General features: G+C 37.8%; 1 protein-coding gene across 1 annotated transcript in view; it reads left to right on the top strand.

The window, feature by feature from the left end:
* Positions 1 to 20,847, top strand: part of LOC130558741 (uncharacterized) — a 94,453-nt gene extending 73,606 nt beyond the window's left edge. The window contains exons 3-4 of the mRNA XM_057341342.1: positions 15,599 to 15,676; positions 20,282 to 20,847. Of these exons, the coding sequence (XP_057197325.1) occupies positions 15,599 to 15,676; positions 20,282 to 20,541 (338 nt within the window). The 3' untranslated portion in view covers positions 20,542 to 20,847. The remainder of the gene's footprint in view (positions 1 to 15,598; positions 15,677 to 20,281) is intronic.
* Positions 20,848 to 24,376: the final 3,529 nt, after the last annotated feature.

Here is a 24,376-nt window from a genome sequence, read left to right as displayed (position 1 = left end):
TTGTTAAACAGTCTCTCTGATCTGTGTATTTTCTTACCCCCTTTCTTTTTAACTTTCTCTTTGTTCATCTCTTGCTCCAGCATCTAGACCTATTGTCAACTTTTAACATTTTGCAAAAGATGCAGTGACCAGAGGCTGCACGGCATATGTCCTCTTTTGATTTTTTAGATTACTTTGAAATTATTTGAAGTTATTGTAGATAAAGTGTTCACTCATTCACATTTGTAAAACTTCCAGTTTAGTTTATTGGTCAGTCCAAACGATTTGTTCATTCCAGTTCCACATATCTTTTCCCTTAAACAGCATGATGTTCTACCCACGCTCATGTTGATTGTAACCTATGACTTTTTCCCCGTGTAACACGAAATGTTATCAAAATGTCAAGGCAGCTTTTTCCATACAACAAAAATGCACTGGCTGTCAAATTCAATCGCAATATTTTTGTGCATTTGAAAAACAAGGAAAGGTCAGGATTTGAACGCAGAACTCCACTTATCACTTGTGTATTCCATCTCTCTATGACTGATGTTTTAAAAGTTCAGAGTTTGCCTCTTTTCTCTAAATGTGCACGATCTCTCACCCGCTGAGGTAACATTTTTGCATAATCACCAGGGTGTCTCTTCAGAAGTCACACAGGTATTTGTTTTAAGGTGGCAGTGCGTTTTACATTCACCTTCCTGCTGTGCTCAAGCGTGTCCCCTGCAGCTCTGTTGCTCTCTTGAATCTCTTGTGATTAACCGCAGTGTGTGTATATTTTTTAATCTCATCTTTACACAATTTCATCTGCAAGACATCTTTATTTTCATCTTGCTACGATAAAATCTGTTTTAATTACTTGTATATAAATCTTCTATATCTTCTATCTTTAAGGTTAATTGCAAGACATGCATGTTTTTTTCATTTAAATCTGCCTTTTTAGGATTTAAAATACATTTTATGATTATAAATAATTTACGTAAAGAAGTTATATTGATATTCTGCACTGTGTCGTGGTCATTAATCACAGCAGTATTAAAGATATTAAACCAGAAAGATTTATTATAATAAATGCCGCAGCCCACGGCTCCAGCCAGAAGGATGGAACAAGTTTTATTGTACCTTAAGGTGAGGAGCACAAGGAACATGAGCTACTGATTTTATCTGAACCATTTGGTGTCTTACTCTCAATGGGGTTCAGAATCACCCTCAGCGGGCGTCTCCTACTCAGTTGGTTTATTTGTCGGCGTGTGTTAAATGTTCTAGCTCAGTCCTTTTGCTTGTACTGTGCTGAATTAGTCAGTGTGAGCTGGGCTCAACTACCATGATAACAGAGGTGAAAGATCACAGTGGAAGCGTGAAACAGGGTGACACTGTGACGGTATAGCCCGTGATTTTTGTACAACCTGACACGTTTTTTGGACAGTAGCGCCCAATTATCCCACAGAAGAGAGAGACATTCACCATCAATCTGTCATTTCCTGCGTTGGGAGAGCTACGTACAAATGTAAACTTTAACACACTACCATGATTAAAATTACTTTTGCTGGTTTAACCAAATTTAGAGTAAAACAATAAGTATTCATTTTGATTTGAAGAAAACCAGGTGATTAGATATCATACAGGTAAATAAACGCTTAATACATTACTTAATAAAATTCCTTGCTGCAGTATTTTTATTTGCTTTTTTTTATCACTGAAGAGATTGACAAAGCTATAATTTATTTAAGCTGCACTTTAAATAAAGTATACTATTTAACAGCGCTACTGGCATGCTACTTACAAATATTACTCTGGATACTTTTAAGTTTGTTACTTCCCAACACTAACTACTTCCAAACTAACTCTCTTGCGCGCTCTCTCTCTCTCTCTCTCTCTCTCTCTCTCTCTCTCTCTCTCTCTCTCTCTCTCTCTCTCTCTCTCTCTTGCGCTCTCTCTCTCTCTCTCTCTCTCAGTCTCTCTGGAGGAAACGGTTGACTGCTCAGGATGAATCTCTAAATAAATTCAACGTACTGTAGAGTCAGACAAGGACAAAGAGCACCGAACAACCTTGACACCCTATCCTTCATTGTGTCCTGTCCCTGCAGGGATGAGGGTGACGACTGGCAGAACCAGGCGAGGGAGGTGTGTGAGCATTTGTGTTTAAACTGACAGATGTAAAAGTGTATGTGTGTGAGAAAGACACAGGGCTCTTATCATCTAAGTAATTATAAAGCTATATTGTCATGCCTTTACATTGCTAGATCATAGAAACATTAATACTTACAAAAATATGCATGCTAGAAATGAAAAAGTGTGTGAGAATCTACATATACATCAATATAGACTGTATAAGTACTTTTAAAAAAACTACAGTTCAAAAAATAACACTTTTTGTGACTTGATTGATTTAAAGGGATACTGGGAAAATGAAAAGTGTCATCATTTACTCACCACCAGATTGTTCCAAACCTGCATTAAAGGAACAATACGGCATTTTTAGGAGGATCTATTGACAGAAATGCAATATAATATACAAAACTATTTCTTCAGAGGTGTATAAAGACCTTACGTAATGAACCATTATGTTTGTAATACCTTAGAATAAGCTATTTATATCTACATACAGAGCGGCCCTACATACATTATTCCAAATACTTTAATGTATGTTTAGCAGAACAAAGAAATGTATACAGGTTCCCAACAATCTGAGCGTGAGTAAATGATGACATAATTTTTAAAGATATGTTGAAAGATCTATCCTTAAGATGATAGACAGCTCTAAAATAAAACCATGCTGCCGGTTTTAACCTTTGGCGGTTGCCTAGTGAATATGGTATACTGATTCACGTCAAAGGTTTGAAATGAGGTGGCACAGCCCACAGTCCCTGTCTGGTAGGGGTGAGGTCAGCAAAACTGGTGTTTTTTCTTGGTTAACGGTTACTGTGAATAGGACTTCTGTCATGTTTTTTTTCGCGTGGGTGCAACAAAATTAAATAAATCAAATAAACTATCATTGTGCTGCTTGCCACACCTACTCTAAAATAACAACGGTTCAGTTGCGTTCCACGCATAGGCTTGTCTTCGCCCCCTCTGAACCCGGGTCACACAGGCGTCAGTTGGCTCTTGGGTTATTAGCTTCATATTGGCTCTTTATATCGATGGCGTCTGGAAGCTTCTGTTTGAACAGGGTCCCTGCAGAATGAAAGGACGGTATGTTGACTGCAAAGAAGGTTGCGATAATTGCTGCTTTTGACAATCAGATGATAGAGTGCTTTAACCGAGACCTACAAGCTCTGCAGCTTTCTCGCGCACCTCCGTTGAAACAGTCGCGTGCTGACGCACACAAGCACAGGCACGGACCTGATGTCTGCCCTGCGTGCTGTCTGTTAAGAGATGACAAAAGGGTTTAGATGTGGGACCCGGGTGGAGAGATGTTGACACACATGCTGAGCGTGTGAAGAACTCGCAATTAAACCCTGTGCACACATAAAGGCTTGGAGAGAGTGGATATGTTGTGCAGTGGCATGCACCAAAATATATTTGGACACATTTTAGTGATAAAAATACAACAATGTTGTATTGTTTGGGCATTTCAAGCTACCAAACGGAAATGTTTCTGTGTACCTGTGCTATTTCTTTTGTTTGATATTTTCTTATTTAGTGTGATTAAATGCAAACATTGTTTTTTATCATGGCATAAGCATGCAAAATCGTTTTGGGGCACTGTGATCTGTTTAGTAAACTCAAACTGAAACTTAATGAAATCACACGATGAGCACAATTTCCTTTCCTGTGTTGAAGCATTTTTTTTTTAAAAATAGCCAATTGACTGGTTGTGTTTCTTAGACCACATGAATGAGGAATGAATTATTGTGTCTAAATGTCTATGAGGAAATTAAAGAGAAAGATGAATCACTGCTCTGAAGTGAGAGAATCCCAATATTATGCTAGTTAGTATGTGAAGAGTGTCACAGACATTCTTGGCAAATTATTACAGAATCCTATTGGAATTTCATGTGGCCACAAACATCAAGCAGACATCTTTTTAAATGTTTGTTTTATTCAGATTGTTTTTGAGTGTCTGGGAGCCACCCTGTGGCACATCTGTCCAGACTGTAGCTCAGTGGGTGCGTTAGTTGTGAGCACTCTTGCGGTTTACAGATTCGGGGGATTAAATAACGCTGGAAGAGGAAGACGAACACCTCTCTCTAGCATTCGACAGTCTCAAGAGATCTGCATGACACTTCTGAAAGAGAGAGAGAGAGCCAGACAGAACCTCCATTCTTTCCATTGTCTGTTTAAGACACATTTCTTCAAGGAAATGAGAGGGAGATCAGGGTTTATTCAGACAGATCAGCGCATCTGTCATCGGCTTACATTACATGAAGAGTTTTGTGATAGTGGTATGTGTTCGGCACAGCTTATGAACTCCAGATATTACATATTAAATTAAAAACCCGATGCATCATTTTTTAAACAGCATTGATTGTATTTGTACTTATAAATTAAGAGGTATACATGCCCATGAATTTTTGATCAACTTTCAAAGAATGTTTCGTAGTTCCTTTTTCTTATGGAACAAAAATGTCAAAGCTACTAAATACAATGCATGGTGATCACTCACCATCAAGTTCATTTGCAATTTTGTTTAGTTACATTGGGATTTGTATCCTGAACAAATTTGTTCTACTTGACTATCCTGTTTTTCTCTTGGACTGTGTTTTTTTTCTTGTTGATCATGTCTTATCCTGCTTGAGGGCATCAAGTGAGCCAGGACTGTCCCTGGTGCCCCATCAAAAAAATCAAAAAAATAAAGTAGGTGCATGACGCCCTGTGTTTGAGTATCAACAGTGTTGTATGCTCTTTAGGGAAAACAGTTTCTCAACACCCTTTTTATGAACCGGGAGAGAAACAGTGTGTTCTCCGCAGTTCTGAGAAATAGAGAAGTTTGCTTACACAATGAAGATGTGTGAGTCAAATGTACCGCCGACCAAGTAGAAGCCAATTTCTTAAAATACTGTATATAATTGCTAAATCTATGTTTTATCAAAATTACAGTCTAACTTAAGAGACTTGGTTTCTATGAAATCAATCCGCTTTTGATTGTGTACGTCACACTATTCTCCCTCTTTCTTTCTTTCTTTCTTTCTTTCTTTCTTTCTTTCTTTCTTTCTTTCTTTCTTTCTTTCTTTCTTTCTTTCTTTCTTTCTTTCTTTCTTTGTCATATCTTCGATAAATAAACATTTAATGAGATTGTTTTAAGTTTATATTCACATTTGTGATTACAGACTTTGATGTCTAAGCACATCTGAGCAGTCTGGAATATTCTTGAGACATTTAATGAAATTCTAGCAGAGACACGTGTGAGAGTACTGTAGTTGTCCCCCTTTTTTCTTTCTAATGTATTTTTGCTTTTGTGTTCTTTTAGCACATTTTCAAACTTCTCAACGCAAACACAAACATCATTTCCACTGGAGGAAAACTCTGCGTTTTATTTATTTATTTAGGTTTCCAGGAAAGCTGTGTTATCCGAGTAATTCGTCACAATTAATGACATTAGGGTTGGTATTTTTATTCAGATTAATTTGATTTTCCTGTCTGAGATAGGTTAATACGAATACAGGGAAGCGGACAGTGTACACACATCGAGGCCAAGAACAGATGCGCAGATGAACTTCTGCACAATAGCAGCAGGGAAAGGTAATCTTTGCCAGTTGATGGAGCTGACAACGTTGAAACCGTACACAGCATGGCGGAAACCTCTCAAGATGGAATGCAGCAAATTATATTCCCTTGTGCAATGAAAACACAAAGTTATTGCCACATGAGAGGTTTGAACAAAGGTCTGGACGACCGAACCTGTCTAAAATGATGATTAAGTTTTCTATGAGCCACATTTGCTCCCCCACTTTCGAGCCTGTTTCGAATTTACAAAAGACAAATTCTTACCCTGTCTGATAACACGCCTCAACATTGCAGTTCTTGAAAACTATTGATGCTCCAACATATAAGCTCTGCAGGCCGTTGGTTTGCTGCGCGTTTTAAGGAAAGCACTGTTATCATTTCCAGATGTGGCTATGGAACAAAACGCAATATTTATCAAGGACAATTTATTAATCAGGCGTGCCTGCAGAGGCAGTGGTGTGGACAGAGAGCTATGGCATAGCACGACGGGAAGATGAAAGCTTGTGTTTGATACGGGGGCCACTGTTAGCCAATCTGGCCGGCATTATAAGATCAGGTTTCTGTATATGAGCTGGCTTTTAATGAACAGGTTCATTTTACTCAGTGCTCATCAAATGCCTCTTTGGTTTTTAAAGCAAACTTTGTGTCAAACTTTATTATGGTCCAAATTATTCAAACGAGAAAGAGAGAGAGAGAGAGAGAGAGAAAGAGAGACTCAGTGGGTATTTGTTTAGTAGTAAACTCTCTTCTGTTATACAGTATGTGATTTGAGTCTAGAGTCTCCTTGCTTGTGAGACAATAAACAGTACATTTAAATGACAACTTATAAATTCTCATATGAATTAAAGTAAACTACTTGCTCACGCGCACACCCAACCAAATGAAATCTTAACCCCATGTTAGAATCAGCTTTCTTGTATGAAATCTCAGTAACACTTTGGGACCAATTCTCACTATTAACAAGTTGCTTATTAGCATGCATATTATTAGAATATTGGCTGTTTATTAGCACTTATAAAACACATATTCTGCATGACCATATCCTACATCCCTAATCCTACCCAATACCTAAAGCTAACAACTATTATACAAACTATTAATAAGAACCAAATTAGGAGTTTATTGAGGCAAAAGTCGTAGTTAATGGTTTGTTAATAGCGAGAATTGTACCTTTAAATAAAGTGTGACCGAATTCCCCAACTTCTCCAAACTGATGATTTTAGCATGTGTGTTTTGACCTTTATGATTATCTTTTAGAATCACTGATCTAATTATCCAATCAGATCAAAGCTCCCGGGTTCCAGGGTGGCTGTTGCCGTTGTACATCTAAGTGGCTTGAACACGCAGTTGCGTCACACCTAAGGTGTGTGACCTCACACAGGGACATGACAAACAACATGTCAAGGTGACACATTCTCACCCCAGTCACTTCTCTAAAGAGCCAACAGACTAATAACATTACTGTTAGTGCCCCGATGCTAACATCGCTCCTGAAAGCTGCCCCTGTTATTTTAACTAATTAGATAGACATTGAGAAACCTTTCTCTAGAAACGTTCAAATTTCCAAATATCTGAGCCGCCAGTCAGTCATTCGTTATGATAATATGCATTTGCAACACAGGAGATATTAAGTATTTGAATATAAAATCTAAACTTGTTCCTTCATCATGTCGACTAACTTGAGTTCTATTTTTAAGAAAGCGCCACAGCTATTAAATCAGTCAGTCTCCTTTTATAAACTAACCGTCCATTTGGAAGTGAAATTTCAAAGACCAGAAACAGAACAGCCATGTCCGGTCCAACCACTGATAAATTTGCAGTCCGTACAATTTGTTGCTCGAATACTATTTTATGTCCGTGTCAGCCCCTGCTGCAGCCAGAAAACAGCAGAAACCTGTAACTCGGATTGTACAACATCATGTATAGCATTCAATTGAAATCAAAACTTTATACCTATGTAGGCTGTTTCTCGTGTATTCTTCTTTATTCATCCCACTCTGTTTTATTACGTAAACGATTTACATTTAGTCATTTAGCAGACGCCTTTATCCAAAGCGACTTACTGAGAGTTCAGGGAGCAATAAAGCGATATGTCATATCGGAGCAATAATTCAATAGGTGCTAATACCAATAGTTTCCTAAGTAGCCTATGCTTTAAAATGCTTTAAACGCTTTAAAATTAGGGCAAGTAATGGGTAGCATACTAACAACAACAGTAGGTAAAAACAAGCAGCTCTACTGAATAATTACACGCCGTGTCATTAATAAACATTCCTCGGTAAACACTTATGTAATTGCACTCTAAAATAAGCATTGTGATGTAAAGTGTGACCATACAATGAAAATACAGTTTTTGGGGCTTGGCAGATGAATAGACGGAAGCTCTCACAAAACAACAACATATTCATTTTATTGTTATTACTCATCATGTCTCGGGAGCAGTAATGAAAACTATCTCTTTATTAAATGATGAATGAGACAAAGCCCTTACTTTTATGCAGCTGTCAATCAAAACGGTAGGGAAAGTATGCGAGACACATCCCAGACACACACCCATGTTCTGTCATGAATCAGTTCCTGTCATGTTTGTGTATATGGTTGTGTCCTTGAGTAGTTGCATTCTCATGTATCTCTGTAGCTCTGCCTCGGTCTGGTATGCAGAAAAAGATTTTTGTTCCTCGTGGTTTATTTTGATGACTGTCTTTGCTTTCCAGCGCGTTAATCCTTCAGCAGTTTCTAACCCTGATGAAATTTCTAAACATTTATAACCGGATCATTTTTTTGATGTCGTCCGTGATGGGATTTGGGTGTCTTGTTTCCATCTGTTTACATTCAATACATCCATTGAGGGGCCCCGATAATTTAATAATATCAAATACCAAAGTTATCACTGTAAAAATAGCCTTGAATTTTTGCAGTAATTCTTTTAAAATATACTCCTTCTTAGTCAAAGCGGAACATTTCTCTTCACTCCCCGGTGTCCAGGGAGCTTCCGTTAAGAAATGAAAGAGCGATTAATTAAAAGTGGTTTTGGAAAATAAAAGAGGTATTTTTTAGCAGCAGGCTGAATCCAAGTAAAACCTTCGGTGCGATAACTGTTGTATGTTGTAAAAGTGAACATTTAAGTGATTAGACCACAGGTATGTACACTGTGGCAGATGCTGCTGGATTCTGGGTGCGCTACAGAACACGGTTTCTAGGGTGAGGAAAAAGCTCTACAATGTTTTGAAAATTAGTTGTTTTTTATGAATAATGATGAGTGAAAACAGAAACTCCCATCACAAATAGGGTTTCATTACATATATATGTATGCATTTTGCCGTTTTTTCAAAGAGACTTCCATATTAAAGTCAAAAGTGCCCCAGAACTGTTTGGTTTCTTAAACTATACAAAATAACAAAAAAATTATAAAGTAACTTTTCCTACTATGGTAGTCAAGGGTGGCCAAGATCTGTTTAGTTACAAGCATTCTTCCAAATATCTTCCTCTGTGTTCATCAGAACAAAGACATATATACAGATTTGGAACAACACGTTTTTTATACAGTTTCTTAGCTAAGAGAAAGCAGAACCGTCCATTTTTTCCCAAAGGAGAGGCTCATTTTTACAGTAACACTCTGGGGTAAAATCTTCTGAATGTCTGCCTTCAGATAGTATCAGAAAACAGGCCAGATCCGATACACTGCTAGAGCGACATATTAAAGCTCTAGCTTTGAATAACATGTCACCACGGATGATATCTTTATCACAAATCTCTGATCATTTTGGGTTTTTAGATGTAAAATGTTTCCACTGTCTTGGGCTGGTGCATCTTCAGAACATTTGACAGAAATCAAATTTCCAGGGTCATTTCATTTTCCTGTTAAAGATGAGGAAGCTCATCATTCCCTTGTTTTGATAGGTGGATGGAATATCTGTAAATGTTATTTCTCACACGGTGCCCACGGAGACTCGTGTAATTAGATGTCTGACAGGGATTTTACGGTTCGTTGTGAGGAAGGTCAACAAGTAAGATTTTCCAAATGTATTTTGGATCGGAACATGGCACTTTAAGGGGGAATTTTCAAACTTTGTATATTCACACGGCTCGGAAAGGTGGGCTCCCATTTCGGACACCTGTAACAAGATTTCCCATCACGTTTAAATAATACAGCTGTATGTTTCCATTTCGGTTCTGCGGTATGACAGCTTGATCTTTACAAAAACATTTCCACGGAGCGGTGCGACCACAACAAAGAGCCAAAGGTTTCCACACCAACGTCAGTGCCACCCCACCTCTGACAAAACAACACGCTGACAAGTGTTTTGTCTAGAACTTCAGGCATTTAACTTCACTTGAGAGCGTAGAAGGGACATTTTCAAGTGTGTGTGTCTTGGGGGGGTGTTGGTTTTGGAGGACAATCAAGCTGGCGTGAGGCATCAGTGGTCTTCATTGTCGTACGGTACATCCCGCCAGTTTTATTGTGGTTAGAGTTTAAGATAAACTCCCGCTCCAGTGGAGGCGCGACTGCTCGCTGTGAATGCTTTTTTCTTTATTTACTCTCTGGTGTATCTTTTGAAAGGCTTTCAAAAAGGAGATGAGAGGCGACTTGAGATAGAAAGAACGGTTTTATTCTAACATCACGCATTCCTCCGTGGCCTCTGGAGTCTGATGGTTGGGTTGAGACATTTGGAGACCTGGATGGAGATTTCCTCTTCTTCCAAAAGTTGAATGTGAGTAAGTGTGCGTTTAATCTCACCTGTAGTATGGAATATAATATTCAGTCATTTTAAACAAGAAAAGCCTTTCTTCTGTTTTCATAAAAACATCTCTCTCTCTCTTAAAAAAAGAGGAATTCCTTTTCTCCTGCCCTGTGTTAATCCAATTACCCAACACCTGCAGAGTACACTCATCTGCCAAATCCTCCCTTCCTCCACCACCTCTCGCTCCCTCTATCATCCTCCCTTTAAAAATGGTTCTGGAGAGGAATGGAATAATCTGTCATTCTGTAAACGTGGGTCCGGTTACACACCTGCCAAGTTTTAAGCTGAAAGAATAACACCAAACTGTTTTGAGGTATTTGAGAATGGATTAGAGGGAATTCAGGTACAAATCCAGAAACGCACCAAAATCCGGGCCCTTGTGTTGTATGATTCACTCAGTGTGCTTTCCCATGTACGTTAATGTCTTTTTTGGGGGGTTTCAAGATGTTTGAAGTTTATATGAAACTCGGCTGTCTGCCATTTTCAGCAGAGGATAAAAAGGTGTCACACGGTGTTCTCCGATAACTTCTGTCCGCCATGGTTCATTTCACTGGAAATCGTTGTTATGATGATTGGTGCTGGAACTGCTTTCAGAAAAGCAAATTTACGGAAAAAACTTGGGGCGACTGTTTGAGCTCACAGAGACGTAAACCCTTCTGCCGAGACATCTTTTATCCTGAGTTGTTCCTGAAATCTGTCGTGAGAAAATGGGGCGATCACTCAAAACAGAAGTTCCTGCATCTACTGAAGGACGAAAACCAGAACAATCCAAATGCACCTTGTAGGCCTCTGTTTGACTTCCTGTTTAATGTACAGCAGACAGGTGACAACCTAACTCTGTCCATTTAGCCTTTTAATTTAGAGTTTCTTCCTTTCAGAGCAGATCTACTGAAACAGGGTTTGTGTTGTTTAAGATACAATGTGACCTTATGGCACATCTCACGCTCTTGAAGACCAAACAGATGTAGCCTACCTTTAGTATGAAACAGTATTCGCCTCTCACAGGAAGGAAAGATATCTCACTTGTTTCTCCTACACTGTAAAATTTTATACAGATTTTTTTCTGGGCTTTTTTTTACAGATTTTCCACGTATAATGTAATGGAAGATGGAATTAAATTGGTAAAATAAAGGTAAAATTTCAGGAAAAAAAAATGCTAATTTACAAGAAAAACAGGGTTATTTTAGAGGGGAAAACTGTGATTTTCCATTTTTTTACAGAATCTTTTTTACAGTGTAGACAAAAATGAGAATGGAGAATTTTAAAATGTTTTTCACATTTTAGAGTTTCAGAACATATCTGTGTTTGAGTTAGGGATGCACCGATATGTAAATGTTGGCCTATAACCGATAATTATTTAACATTGGGATCCGATAACCGATATATTGGCCGATATAAAGTATATAAATATTACTATAAAATTCTGTAAGACTGAAACAAAAGCCAAAAAGTGGACAACTGCTTTTATTTGAAACCATTGACTGCAGAACACAAGGTAACCATTAGTTCTCTTTTTCCCCCTGAAAATCATGTACCAAGCCTACTTTACACTAGTTAAAGATTCTTTAACTTTTTATTTAATAAACAAATTATAGATGTTCTTCCAGAGCAACCCAGAAAATGTTCTTAAAAGCCACATGTTTAACAGGTCTCAAGATAGAAAGCATTCAGACAGTAGTCTGATTCCAACAATATGCAGTTACTATTCCTACATCAACAATGTTTTGCTACTAGCAGTATGAATGATCACGAAAGAAGAAAGTAGCATACTGTACAGTGTTTTAACTGTGAGCAGTGTGAGGCTGAAGAAGTATAACCGGAGGAAATGATTTATGATTTATCAGCTGTAATATATCGGCCTAAATTTTATAATCGGCCGATACGATAACATTAAAAATGACCATTTATCGGCCGATACCGATATGCCGATAATTTATCGTGCATCCCTAATTTGGGTGTTAAGTGTTCAGATTCTAGTCTTGTTGTATTCATACTCTTTAGAGACTCCAAAGCTAAGAAATCGCAACCTCTGACTAATAAAAAATTCTCCGGGAACCATTACACTTCAACCATAATCAAAAATTGTTTGACGAGAAAATGTTGTGACAGTATTAAAACTGCCTAGGTTGATTCTGTGAACTAAACCAAAGGAATGAGGTGCGCATAAAATCAATTTACTGTAATATAATGAAAGTCAGAGGTCATTCCCAAGTCACAGAGTATTTTTATGCTTCGGGGGTGTTCATGACAAAGTAAAGCCATATGATTACTCACACCATGCTCTCACAGTCGGTAATAAGCTAAATAAAATACTACTTGGAAAATAACATTAAAACTCACGTAGGGGATTACAGAGATTGTTCCATTATACATTCGTATGAAAAATGTGCGTAATTACAGCGAAACCTGTCATAATCGACCCACGTCTTTGAATGATGTTTGGGATTGTTGAAGTGAATTTATGCGTTTTCGTGACACACCCTAGTGACTGTGTTTTGTGTGCCTGCAGCAGCAGAGGAACGTACAATCTTCTGTTTTCCTCAATCTTGGGCTGAATCACTTGATGAAGCAGGATGGAGAAAGTTAGTCTTTCAAAGCCTGACATCAGAGAGCTTTACTCTTCCGAGCACCAGGCCCAGGAACATCAAAGCAGAGACCCCTGTGTTTGTGTGTGCGTTTATGTGCCTTCTCTTGCTATGTCCCATTTGACTCGCTCTTTGTTGCATTAACGTAACATGTCATCAGTAATTTGATGTCGTGAAGTAGCTGACTGCGTCTCTCTCGCTGGGAAGAAAAACAATAAAAAAATTTAAGAGCAATGGAGAAAAAGAAAGCAAAGAAGAAAAGATCTCCCCCTCAAAGAAAATGGCCATCAACCCTCGTGCCATCTGTATTACCCTCTTTTGATTCAAACTCCGTCGACTGAAATCAGAAACAGACTGGCTGGAGCACTTAAAAACAGTGAAATTGAAAAGCCTTTTTACAGAAGGAGTAGTTTAAAGTCTCCGCTAGAGGCCTTTAATTCACAAGCTTTGAAAAAACCAACAGTTATGAAATAAGCAGAACCTCGTTTCAAAAGGAATAAAAACGGCTTGCTCCACAGTCTTCGCAGGGTGATGCGAAAACTAAGAACGCAAAAGCGGATGGAGCGGATGCGTGGAAAGTCAAATCCCTTCAAACACGAGCAGAGGTAAAGCACGGTCCCGTTTGCTCTAATTATGTTAAAGATGATTGACCCTGGCAGACCATGTTTCTTCCTCATGGTGTTACGGTTCAACTTACGCGGTTTCAGGACATAAACATTGTATTCACTTTCGAGGATGTAGATTTACTTTACTGTCATTTTCTATTAAACAGAAACCAAACAATACTTAAATCAGGTCTCCGGCTGTATGAGAGCAGGGACCGATGATGAATAGTCGGTCCTGAGGCGCTCATAAGCTGATTAATACATGTGTATCGCGGCTGGCAGTGAGGGGGAACTAAATTCACCCAGCACACCTGCCCTAAGACGAAGTATCAACATAACAGGGTAATGGAACACTAAAGAAAGCACACAGACACACACGCATAGTCTTACAAACGCACTTGAAATATTCCCGTTCAAAGCAGCACACTGTGTCCAAAAAATGCTCCGAACTATGAGAAGGAAAAGATGATGAAGGAAAAAATGAAAATGACTTGAAAATTGTGGAGGGCAGAACAAAAGTCATCGTGTTACATTTATATTCTGGCTCTGAATGTCTTCGATGACGGTGTTTGTATTTTATGACCCTGAGAACTTTAGTCAATTAGAACTCCCACCTTTGTGAACGTAGAACTTGGAGCGCAAGGGATCCTCGAACGTCCTTGCATGATCCACGGCGCACGCAGATGCGCACTTACTCATAACAATAAAACACACAATGCTGTTTCATCTTCACGCATAAGCCAATAATGCTATAAGTAAAAACATACTCAAAGAGAAATTGAAGAAACATTGCATATAGATGGGCAGTGTTAGACTTTTGGTCTTAAAGGGAAAGTTTACCCAAAAATGAAAATTCTGTCATCATTTACTTGGCCTGAGATTTTTCCAAACCTTTATACATTTCTTTGTTCTGCTGAACACAGAAAAAGATATTTGGAAGAATGTCAATTACCAAACAGATCTCATCCCCCATAGATCTGTTTGTTTACCGACATTCTTCCAAATATCTTTCTTTGTATCTTCCTTGCTTTCCTTTGTGCAACCTCGCAGAACATTGAGAGGAACATTTGAGCATTTTAGTGTTGTCTGGGAATCGAACCCATATGTATGTACTGTACTGTATGTCCTTTGACACCTGTGACCTTGCTCACCACAGGAGTTAACAATAATTCTTAATGTGCCTATTTTTAAAGGTGCTGACGGATGGGTTCATCACAGATTTTTATATACATAACATATTTTCATTGCATATCCTGAGCTCAAAACCCGTTATTCCCTTTGCTCTCAATTGAACGGTTCTGTATTCAAATAGTCAGCGGGGGGCCCTCCTCACGACCCCACCGGCACCTATGTGTGTGTGGAGTGAAATATCAACGCTTTGATACTGAATCCCTCTTGTCTGTTAACTTTGGCCAAGCTGAAGGATTCTGGGGATGCTTGCCTGTATGTTCCAGTACCCCACTCTCATATCCACCTACACATGGTGCACACGAATATTTATTTACGTATATAGGAACACACGCACACACACACACACACACACACACACACACACACACACACACACACACACACACACACACACACACACACACACGCACACACGCACACACACAGTACAGTATATGAACCTCTTCCTAGTTTCAGGTCACACAGAGGGATGGTAAAAAAGAAAGTAAAAAAAGATAAAGATAAAGAAAGCGAGATTCCAAGTGAAGATGGTGTGAAGGGCTCTTGACTTGTGATGAGCAGCAAACATGTATCTGATAGAAATGAAGGAAACAGCCTTGTTCTCTTGCAGTCGCTTTTAGGAAAGAAAGTGTATTTTACGGTGACTGAATTGTTTTAGAAAGTTGAAATTGTTTTGCTTTATTGTATATTAGGCAGAGTTAACAATAAACATTATAAGGGGGTTGGGTGTCGTGGGGGGTATGAGGGTAAGTGGATTGTAGGACATTCATTTGTTTGGGTGGGGGGTCCTGTAATGGAAGTTGTATAAACAAACACCTCCTTCTTTCTTCAGAAACCATCAGGGGGTCAGAGCCAGACTACGAGCTCCTGGGAGGTCACACCACCCCAGTCAGACTGCCACTTACCCAAGGTATCACAGCAGTTAAACTCTGACATAATTATCTCATAAAATAGTAGTTAGAGGTATATTATGATGTATGCATGTGCTTATTTGTTTATATTCCTTCTTAGACAGGCAGGAGATTTTTTGAGTTTGTGTGGATATCGGGGTCTACCAAACGCTTGTAATCTGGCTGACTCTTCCCTCACCTCTGTCTTATCAGTGCAGAATTACTGCTGAAGGGAGAGAGGGCACTCGTCTCAAATAACAGTTCATACTGCACACACATTTACTCGTAGAATCTGACAAAACCAATAAATTGGAAGTGCGGATCAGAAGTGGACACGAGGAGAAACTTCCTGTGCGTTTGCTCATGCTTACTGAAGCATGCGAACACCTGAGGCTATTGCATTCCATTGGTTAAATTGCTATGAAGAAAATTATTTATTCTACCATAAATATATCTGCAAACATATCTTGCATTACTTTTTTATTGTTGATGGTCAGTGTGTTAAACTTCTACCCTATACAGGATTTGTACCTGTTGTAAAGGAATCTAATGTTTGAATAACATTGTCTAAAGTAAATTGAAGTGAAGTAAAGTAAAGTAAAATGAAATGAAATAATAAAAAAGTAACCTTTTAACGCATGACATATATTACAGTGGATGGATTTTTATCAATATTACTTTGGACACATATTAATAATTCTTTATGACTGACTTCTATATAATTTTCAGGAAGCAACTGTGAAATATTGATGCTACCTTTTATTGTACACAGATGTCCAAATGTCAAAGTATACATTAAAAAAGTTTGGGCCTGATTTTTTATTATTTTTAAATCAGAAGCAATGGAGGAAACATTTATATGTGATTTAATAATTCAGTGGGTCAAAAGAAACCCTAAGCCATAAATTTGATAAGAACTCCCCCACCGTCAGCAACCTTCCCCCATCCCCTCCTTGTGTCCCATTATCTGAATGCTACCAATCCAAGGCAGGAACTTGTGAACTGTGTTGACATCAAAGTGTCATTAGAACCTCCAATCATCATTAGAACATCATCTGATTAGTTTTGCTTATCTGCTCACCCGCTGAGCTACACAACCCCCGTCATGGCAATTTCACAAAATGAAACAAAACCCTGCAGAGCATTCTCAGTCTTATTCTCCATGTCCTGAGAAGTGCAATCCTATCAGGAAATCATCATGTATGTTTCATTTCAAGTTCTTGGGCTGACCCAGTGGTATTTCCTCGATCAGGAGTAGCGGGTACAGGTCCGGACGGCTATTTTTAGTCCAGCAGGAGAAAAGCTCTGAGATGACTCAAAATTAGGGTAGCAGCCAACATTCTGATCAAACCGTAGGAAATCCAAAACCATCTCGAGCATGTCCATAACTGGAGCGGCCGAATGCCCGCGAGGAACGGCCTTTTAAAATGACAAAGCACAGAATCAGAAACAAGCAACGTGGATGCCAGGTCTTCAAACAGCAGCCGTACAATCAATCTCTGTCACATGCTAGCAGAGCCAGTAGGACTTCTTCATTTATGTATTTATTGAAGGATGATTATCACTAAGCAGACCTGATTAGCAGGAAGCTATTATTTGTCTGTAAGAGGAAGCATTAAGATTTTCCTGCACCTATTCCAGGTATTTACTGAAATGTTTAGGCTGGTAGCATTTGGGTGGCTATTAACATCATGGAAAGTCGTAGAATTGTAGGTGGTTTTTATTTTGAATCTTGTTAGCGGGTGGATGAATCATTGGAATGCCAACAAGTTGGTAGCATTTAGATGTCGTCCATGGTACTGGCAAGCTGTCGTATATTCAACATGGCTGATGAAAGCACTCCAGGCCATCTGTCGACCCTCCAAGATTCAGTCAAGACTTTGGAATATAAAGCAGAAGACACGCATGCAGTCAAATAAACTGTGTATTAAGTTAATAAAATACCAAAAAATCTATAAAAAACATAGATTATTAAAAAGAAAATAAGGATTTTATTTAAAAATAAAATATACAATAAAAAGCTGTTTTTATCGACATGAATGTATAGGCCTACTACCTGTATGTCTATTAAAGGATAATTCACTCAAAAATAACAATTCTGTATTCTTCACCCTCATGTGGTTCGAAATCTTTATATGACTTTTTTCTTCTGTGGATCACAGAATAAGCTATTTTAAGAAATGTTTTAGTGGATTTTGAAAGTCAAACACGTTTGTAATGACATGAGGGTGAGTAAATGATGAAAGAATTTACTTTTTTGGACTAGTCTTGGAAGCCATTTCCCTCCATGTCCTTATATTGTATCCTCATAAACTCTGAGGGAGTTTATTCTCATCCTCAGTAAAGCCCAGTTTTATCTCACACAGTCTGTTTTTCAAAGCATTCTGAACAAGATGACTCCACAGGTCCCACTATTTACTTTATTAAGGGGTGAAAATGACCTCCAGGTCAAACCTACCCAAACATCTGAACTTAGATCAGAACGACTGATATCACAGAACTTTATGGGATGTCCTGAGAACACTTTCCCAACTCTGCCCCCACCTTACAAATCACTGTCTTCACTCAACCAAGAGAAATAAGGCTCGGCTTCCTGCACCACAGTCCCAGAGGCATTTCTCCTGTAACAAATGTTTCCTCTTTAAAATAGCATTTGTTTGTATCGGGTGTCCGATGGGGAAAGATAGTCATAGATGGCCTCTTCTTAAAACTCATTACTGTGAACAACATCACCTGCCCCTCATACTGCTCACAAGCCAAAGAAATCTGATCCCAAATGCTTCAGAAAGGCCGGTTTGTTAACAACAAAGATCAGTCACTGTAATTCTTGCATGTGCATGAATTTAAGGATTTCCAGCAGAGGGATGGTTTTCATATACAGTAAGAAAATATATCATGTTTACTGTAACTTGTAACAGTTCACTAAAACTTAACTTAAAAAACACAGAATAAGTAAATACGATAAAAGTTAAAAAAAAGTTGGATGCTAGATGCTTTAAAATTTACGGTGAAAATGGATATTAATAAATAGACAATATATTAGTTGTTAAAATTGTTGTTTTTTAATAAATAAGGTAGGAATCATCTTATAATCATCTTATACACAGAAATATAAAACACAGCAGCCTTTAAAAGGGTACTAATATATCATTTATGTATAGATATTAATATGCACTCAGCACGCAATTTTTGAAAGGGTACTGCCCCAGTAATAGCTTTTACACTTTTTTCGGAGAGTGTACAATTTAACATTTAGTTATAATTTTCTTTTGTCTTTATTTCGTTATTAGTTACTGTATATGCACTGGGTGTTGTAGGTTACATTTATGTTGCTTAGATAATGTTTTTTGCTTTTTAGTGCCATGTGTGCTGTCCTGATAGTGTTTTTGTGTGTAACACCATGCTAACACTGTTTTACAGCTATTGTTTGATTCATTGACAGATACATTTTGGTTATCAGTACATTTTAAAAGAGAAAATAGAATAGTTTTAAAAAGAATATGAATTATTAATCTGGAAAATAGATTTTTTCCAAAAAGGCAAAGAGATTCCAAATCCAGGCACAGACATAGATATTTTGGTATTTAAAAAGCCTTTATTTGCAGGACTTAAACTAAAAACACCAACGCGTATCGGCCTCAACAGGCCATCGTTTTTTTGCAGTACTGTGTTTTGAGTACCAGTTTCTTGTTGCAAGAATATGAATGATATTTTATAGAAAGAATAAACAGGAATTATATTTATAGTAATTATAAATAGGTATATATTTTCTATATATTTACAGTATATAAGTTGATGTGATATGTACAGTTCAAGCATCAAACCGCATCTCAAATTTTTGGGTGTTCAAGTTTTTGCAGTGCAGAGAAAGGCTTTCTTTTGAACTCCAGTTTGATGTAGTATGTTTTTTTTTTATTTACATTTACATTCAGGCATTTAGAAGACTTGCAAAAAGTGCTTTAAACATCAACAAAAAGTGATTTATATACTAAGAGTGGTGCTTTGAGTGAACTGTAGCACAGTATCAGTGTAATTAATTAGAAATTAGCTGCATGGTAAAAGCACTATCGTACATAGTAATTTGACGTATGTTTTTTTATTTGATTTGTAATGTGTTAATGGATGTAAAATGACAGCACTGCTATTATCTGAACTAGCCTGAACATACAGGGCAGGTTGTAACATCACTTTTCAAAGCCCCACAAAGATTAGACAAAAAAGCACAATGTGTACATTAGCGAGAATTGTAAAATAGACTAAAACACCCACCCACCAAACTGTATGTTTTAGGGGTTGTTGTTGGCTTAGGTTCTATGTATTTGATTTCCATTTGTTGCTGTTTTCAATGAAAAAATGTTTTTGATATGTTTACTACAGTGAATGAAAACTCTTGATGGGGGGGTGTGATGGGTGATGGGAAATGGCATAGCAATTATTTACAACAAGTAAATTTGATTAAGACAACAAATTCATGTACAAAATGTTACTTAATGTCCATGTTTTCTATTACAGTTCCGAACCACCCCAGTAGTGCGGTAGTTTGTAACAACAGTGCTCTTTGTTCTTGACAGTAATTTTGTTTTGGGATAAGTAGTGGATTTCTAAACTACTTTAATTTGTTGCAGATAAATATGGGAATGTTATATCAAAGCACATCAACAACATCATGGAGTTACAAACGCACTCCAGTCTCCCCCTACCTTTTTGGATCGGCGAAAGTGTCTTCCAACTTTCTCTGTCTCATCATCTCATCCGATCTGAAGCTATCTCTGCTCAGCAAGTGTCCTCCGCCCATAGCGCCCTGCTTGCTATTATGTGTGTAACCCTGTCCAGCTGTCTTGCATTCGCACAACACAAACTGGACGTCTCAGCACGAATATCATAGGCCCATGACGTTTAACAGCGGTGAGGGAAGGAGACATACGGAACAGTTTCAGAGCTCTGATGAACAGAGAAATATAAAAACTGCTCAGATTTATGGACTGAGGAACGCCAGAGCAGCTTCTGATGGGAGCAGGCCACTCGTGACTTCTCAGATCTCTGGAAGTTCTGGGTGGATGATCAATGGCAAAGTTTGAATTCGCTAAACAGAAACTGATGGTTGCGGTGATTGAAATCGTCCCTTTTCTTGGTGTCTCTGGACTATTAGCGTGTATGGTATGTTCTGGCTGTACGCTGACTCTGCTAGGTAGAATTCTGTCTTCTGTCTTTGAAAGACCTGTCCAGACCTTTTCCCACACTTTCTCTTTTTTTGTATGCTTTTTTATCTCTAGTTCCTGGTGTTGGGAAGTGTGCCAGCGTGGCTGATGTAGTGCCAGACTTCACTGAAGTGAACGAGAGAGAAAAGGGGATGTAGGAATAGGAAAGTTCGCTCAGATATTTGAGGAGGAGGAAAAAGAATAACTTACAATAATAGTAAAAATGATAATAGCAATTATGTGGTTATTAAAATCTGATTTGTGTTCTGCTGCGATAATCTTTCCCTCTCTTTAATCTCTCTCTCTCTCTCTCTCATTCTGTACTGTGGTCTGCATTTCGCTGTTTTGGGGTCTTTGATCTTTTACAGAGCTCTCATCACAGTCCCCCCTTTCTTCACATTCTCCCTCTGTCTCTCTCTCTATTTCTCTCTCGTTCTTTGAATAAGTAAACTGTCTTTATCTTCCTTCTACCATTCCTGTCTTCCTTCTTTTAATGGGTCTCTCCCTTTTCCCTTCCTGCTCTTTGGTTTGTTCTAGAGTTAAGACTTGGCAAAGCAGTGCAACTCTTAGGAACACGGAACACTTTATCATCTTTCTTGATGAAAAGATGAAGTTCTGTATAAAAGATGTTGTGCTTCCTTTGATTATCTGAATTTAAAAAGTTAATGTCTCAATGAAGTGAAAAACAGAATGAGGTGACTTGGCGGACACCTTTTCTGAAAAGAATTACTTGGGGGTCATGATGTCACTGTATGGAGGCAAATTGTTAGGATGAGAAGTTATTCATTCTACATTTGGTAGAATGTTAGCAACTGAAAATTCTTTGGTATCATTGACTACCATAGCAGAAAAAATATAATGGTAGTTAAAGGTGACCCAGAATTGTTTGCTTTCCTAAATCCCCCAAAACATATTTTGAGTTCATCAGAAAAATATATATATACAATAGTAAACCATTCAGATAAGTAAATATAGCAATAGAAATGTCTTTTGGCAGTTGTTAACTTTGATTTGACACCGGAAAATAATTGGGCTAGTTTTCATTCCTTTTGGGTGGGTTTTGAGGGGTCATTGGGCTGCTTTCAGGAAGCTAGTTAGCAAGATCCCTGTGACCAGCAGCAATGCTAACGTTTACATGATGACTAGCTAGAGTTCTATAATCTAGTTCAGTGATGAAATGGGACTATTTTTTATTTAAATACCTTTGAATTTTTTTATTGTATTTTGTATTTAAATGTTTAATCTTAGTATTTTTGTATTTTCAAACTGAAATACTTTTTGCCAATCAACCTCCTTATAAGACTGCATGGATGGGCAGTGTTTCAAATACATCCATTTGAAATACAAAATACTATTATTTTGTAATAGTATTTTGAATTGAAATGCATTTAATCTAGTATTTTTTGTATTTATTTGTGTATAGCCTAGTTAATTCAAGAAATCAGCAGTCTAAAGAGGTTGATTGGCAAAACGTATTTTGTATTTTGAAAATACAAAGACTTATTTCAGAATGTTAAGTTCTACTTCTGTAGTTATTTTGGTGAAAGTAACTCAAAAGTAATACAGGAGTCATGTAACGTATTACAAATCAGAGACAGTAATATTGTAAGGTAAGGGATTACTTTTAAATAACAGTAACAAGTAATCTGTAATGTATTACAGTTTGGAAGTAACTTGCACAACACTGTTTATAAATTATATAAAATAATACAATTATAATCTTGTCCTCAGAACACAGTTCAACTTTTGAGTTTATTTACTTATTTAGTTGATAAATAAACTGCACGTGTTCTATAGTGTGCCATAATTTTGGAAAATTTGGAAAAAGATAGATAAATCTCTCTTGTGTTATTTTAAACTATAAATATAAATATTCATAATATAAAATTATATATTATTAATCGTTTGTTTTCTACATTTTTGCTGTCGCACCATAGGACACATGGTACGGTTTATTTGTCAACTACCCATTTATAATATAATTTGCCAATGTATATCGATGTGGCTTACATCGTGTATGATGTTATCAGAATTTCCGTTTGGAGGATGTTGAATTCCAAACAGTGTCCTCTAATTTGTGACTAAATGATTAAAACCATTTGTTTAATTGGACTTTTGACTGCCAACTAGCCATCTGAATATCAATATTCTTGTTTACACGTAAAAGCTCTGAAGCTGCCTGTTTATTTACTGAGAATATCTTTTCTCATCCAGGCCTTGAGTTCAGTTGTGTGATAATCAGACAGTAATTACTCACATCTTTTCACCACCCCCCACCCCATGTTTTCTCTTTAAACTCTACAGGAGCAGCCCAGAGTCCCGGCAGAGGTGGAGGGGGATGTCAGCGGGGAAGCATCCCTACCGTCGACCCCAATCAGGCAAATCACAGAGAAGCCCTAAATCATACACACACACACAGAAGCAGACACTCGGAGCCAGAGATATCCCTCAAACATTAGGGGTCGTATTTACATTTAAACTGTACCTACAAAAACACGCAAACACGCCCCACTAGGAGGGCAGAACTCTCCTAGTGAATAGCAGCAAGGAAAACATTCCCCTGTGGTTCAATGGGGCGGCTGTGTCTTTTTGCTGGATCTGCTTCTAATTTAAAAATGAAAATGCAATCTGCTCTGTACATACATGAATTCACCAGAGAGAAACAGTAAGATACAGACGAATCATATCAATTGTGACAGCAGTAGGTTTGTTCGGTCTGTGAAGGTGCAGCCATTTCCATCGGCTTCAATGCTCAGAATGAGATGATGGAGATTTTCGCTATGGTTCTGTTAAAACGTGCTGACACACATGCTCGCATAGAGAAGAAACACACATCTGTAGATGAGGGATGCTGAGATCTTGTGTTACCAGCACCAGCCGCATTCAGGCGAAAGTATTTATTTGTTGGTAGTTTTCTCTTTATTTAGTTTCAAAAACAGCACATATTCCTGGCACAGATCGGCTTCCTGTACTTTTAAACGTAATTAAACAAACATGTCGGTATTGCAGTAATCTGTCCACTGCTAGCCAACTTCCAAACCTGCAGAATGTCAGGCTCAATTCTGTTCAGATCACCCCGCAGGACTTCAACAGCGCACTACGTTCAATGGAAACATTTAAATAGAACCATTTCAGGGTGACCCTTTATGACCCTTATATTCAATCCCACCTGTTTTACAGTCTGCAAAGAGAAAAACTTTGACTGTTCATGTTTTGAGGAGCAGACAATAAACAAGGAAATGTGAAATTTAATAACAAAATAAAATGAATTCTGTTCTGTTCTGTTCTGTTCTGTTCTGTTCTGTTCTGTTGTTCTATTCTGTTCTATTCTATTCTATTCTAAACAACAGAAAGCAAGTGGGTGCAGTACAGTAATATTTATACCCTAGAAACAGTTGGAGGTTTTAGAAAAAAAATCATAACTTAATGCAACAGTCATATTCCAGCATAATGAAAGCTTCATTGACGTGTTTCATATTTTTTATTATGACTGACAGATCTCCATCCGCAGCTCGCTGTAAT

The sequence above is a fragment of the Triplophysa rosa genome, linkage group LG9 (assembly GCF_024868665.1).
Source record: "Triplophysa rosa linkage group LG9, Trosa_1v2, whole genome shotgun sequence".
NCBI lineage: Eukaryota > Metazoa > Chordata > Actinopteri > Cypriniformes > Nemacheilidae > Triplophysa > Triplophysa rosa.
Note: the sequence above shows the minus strand (reverse complement) of the source record. Positions and strands in the feature narration are given on the sequence as shown.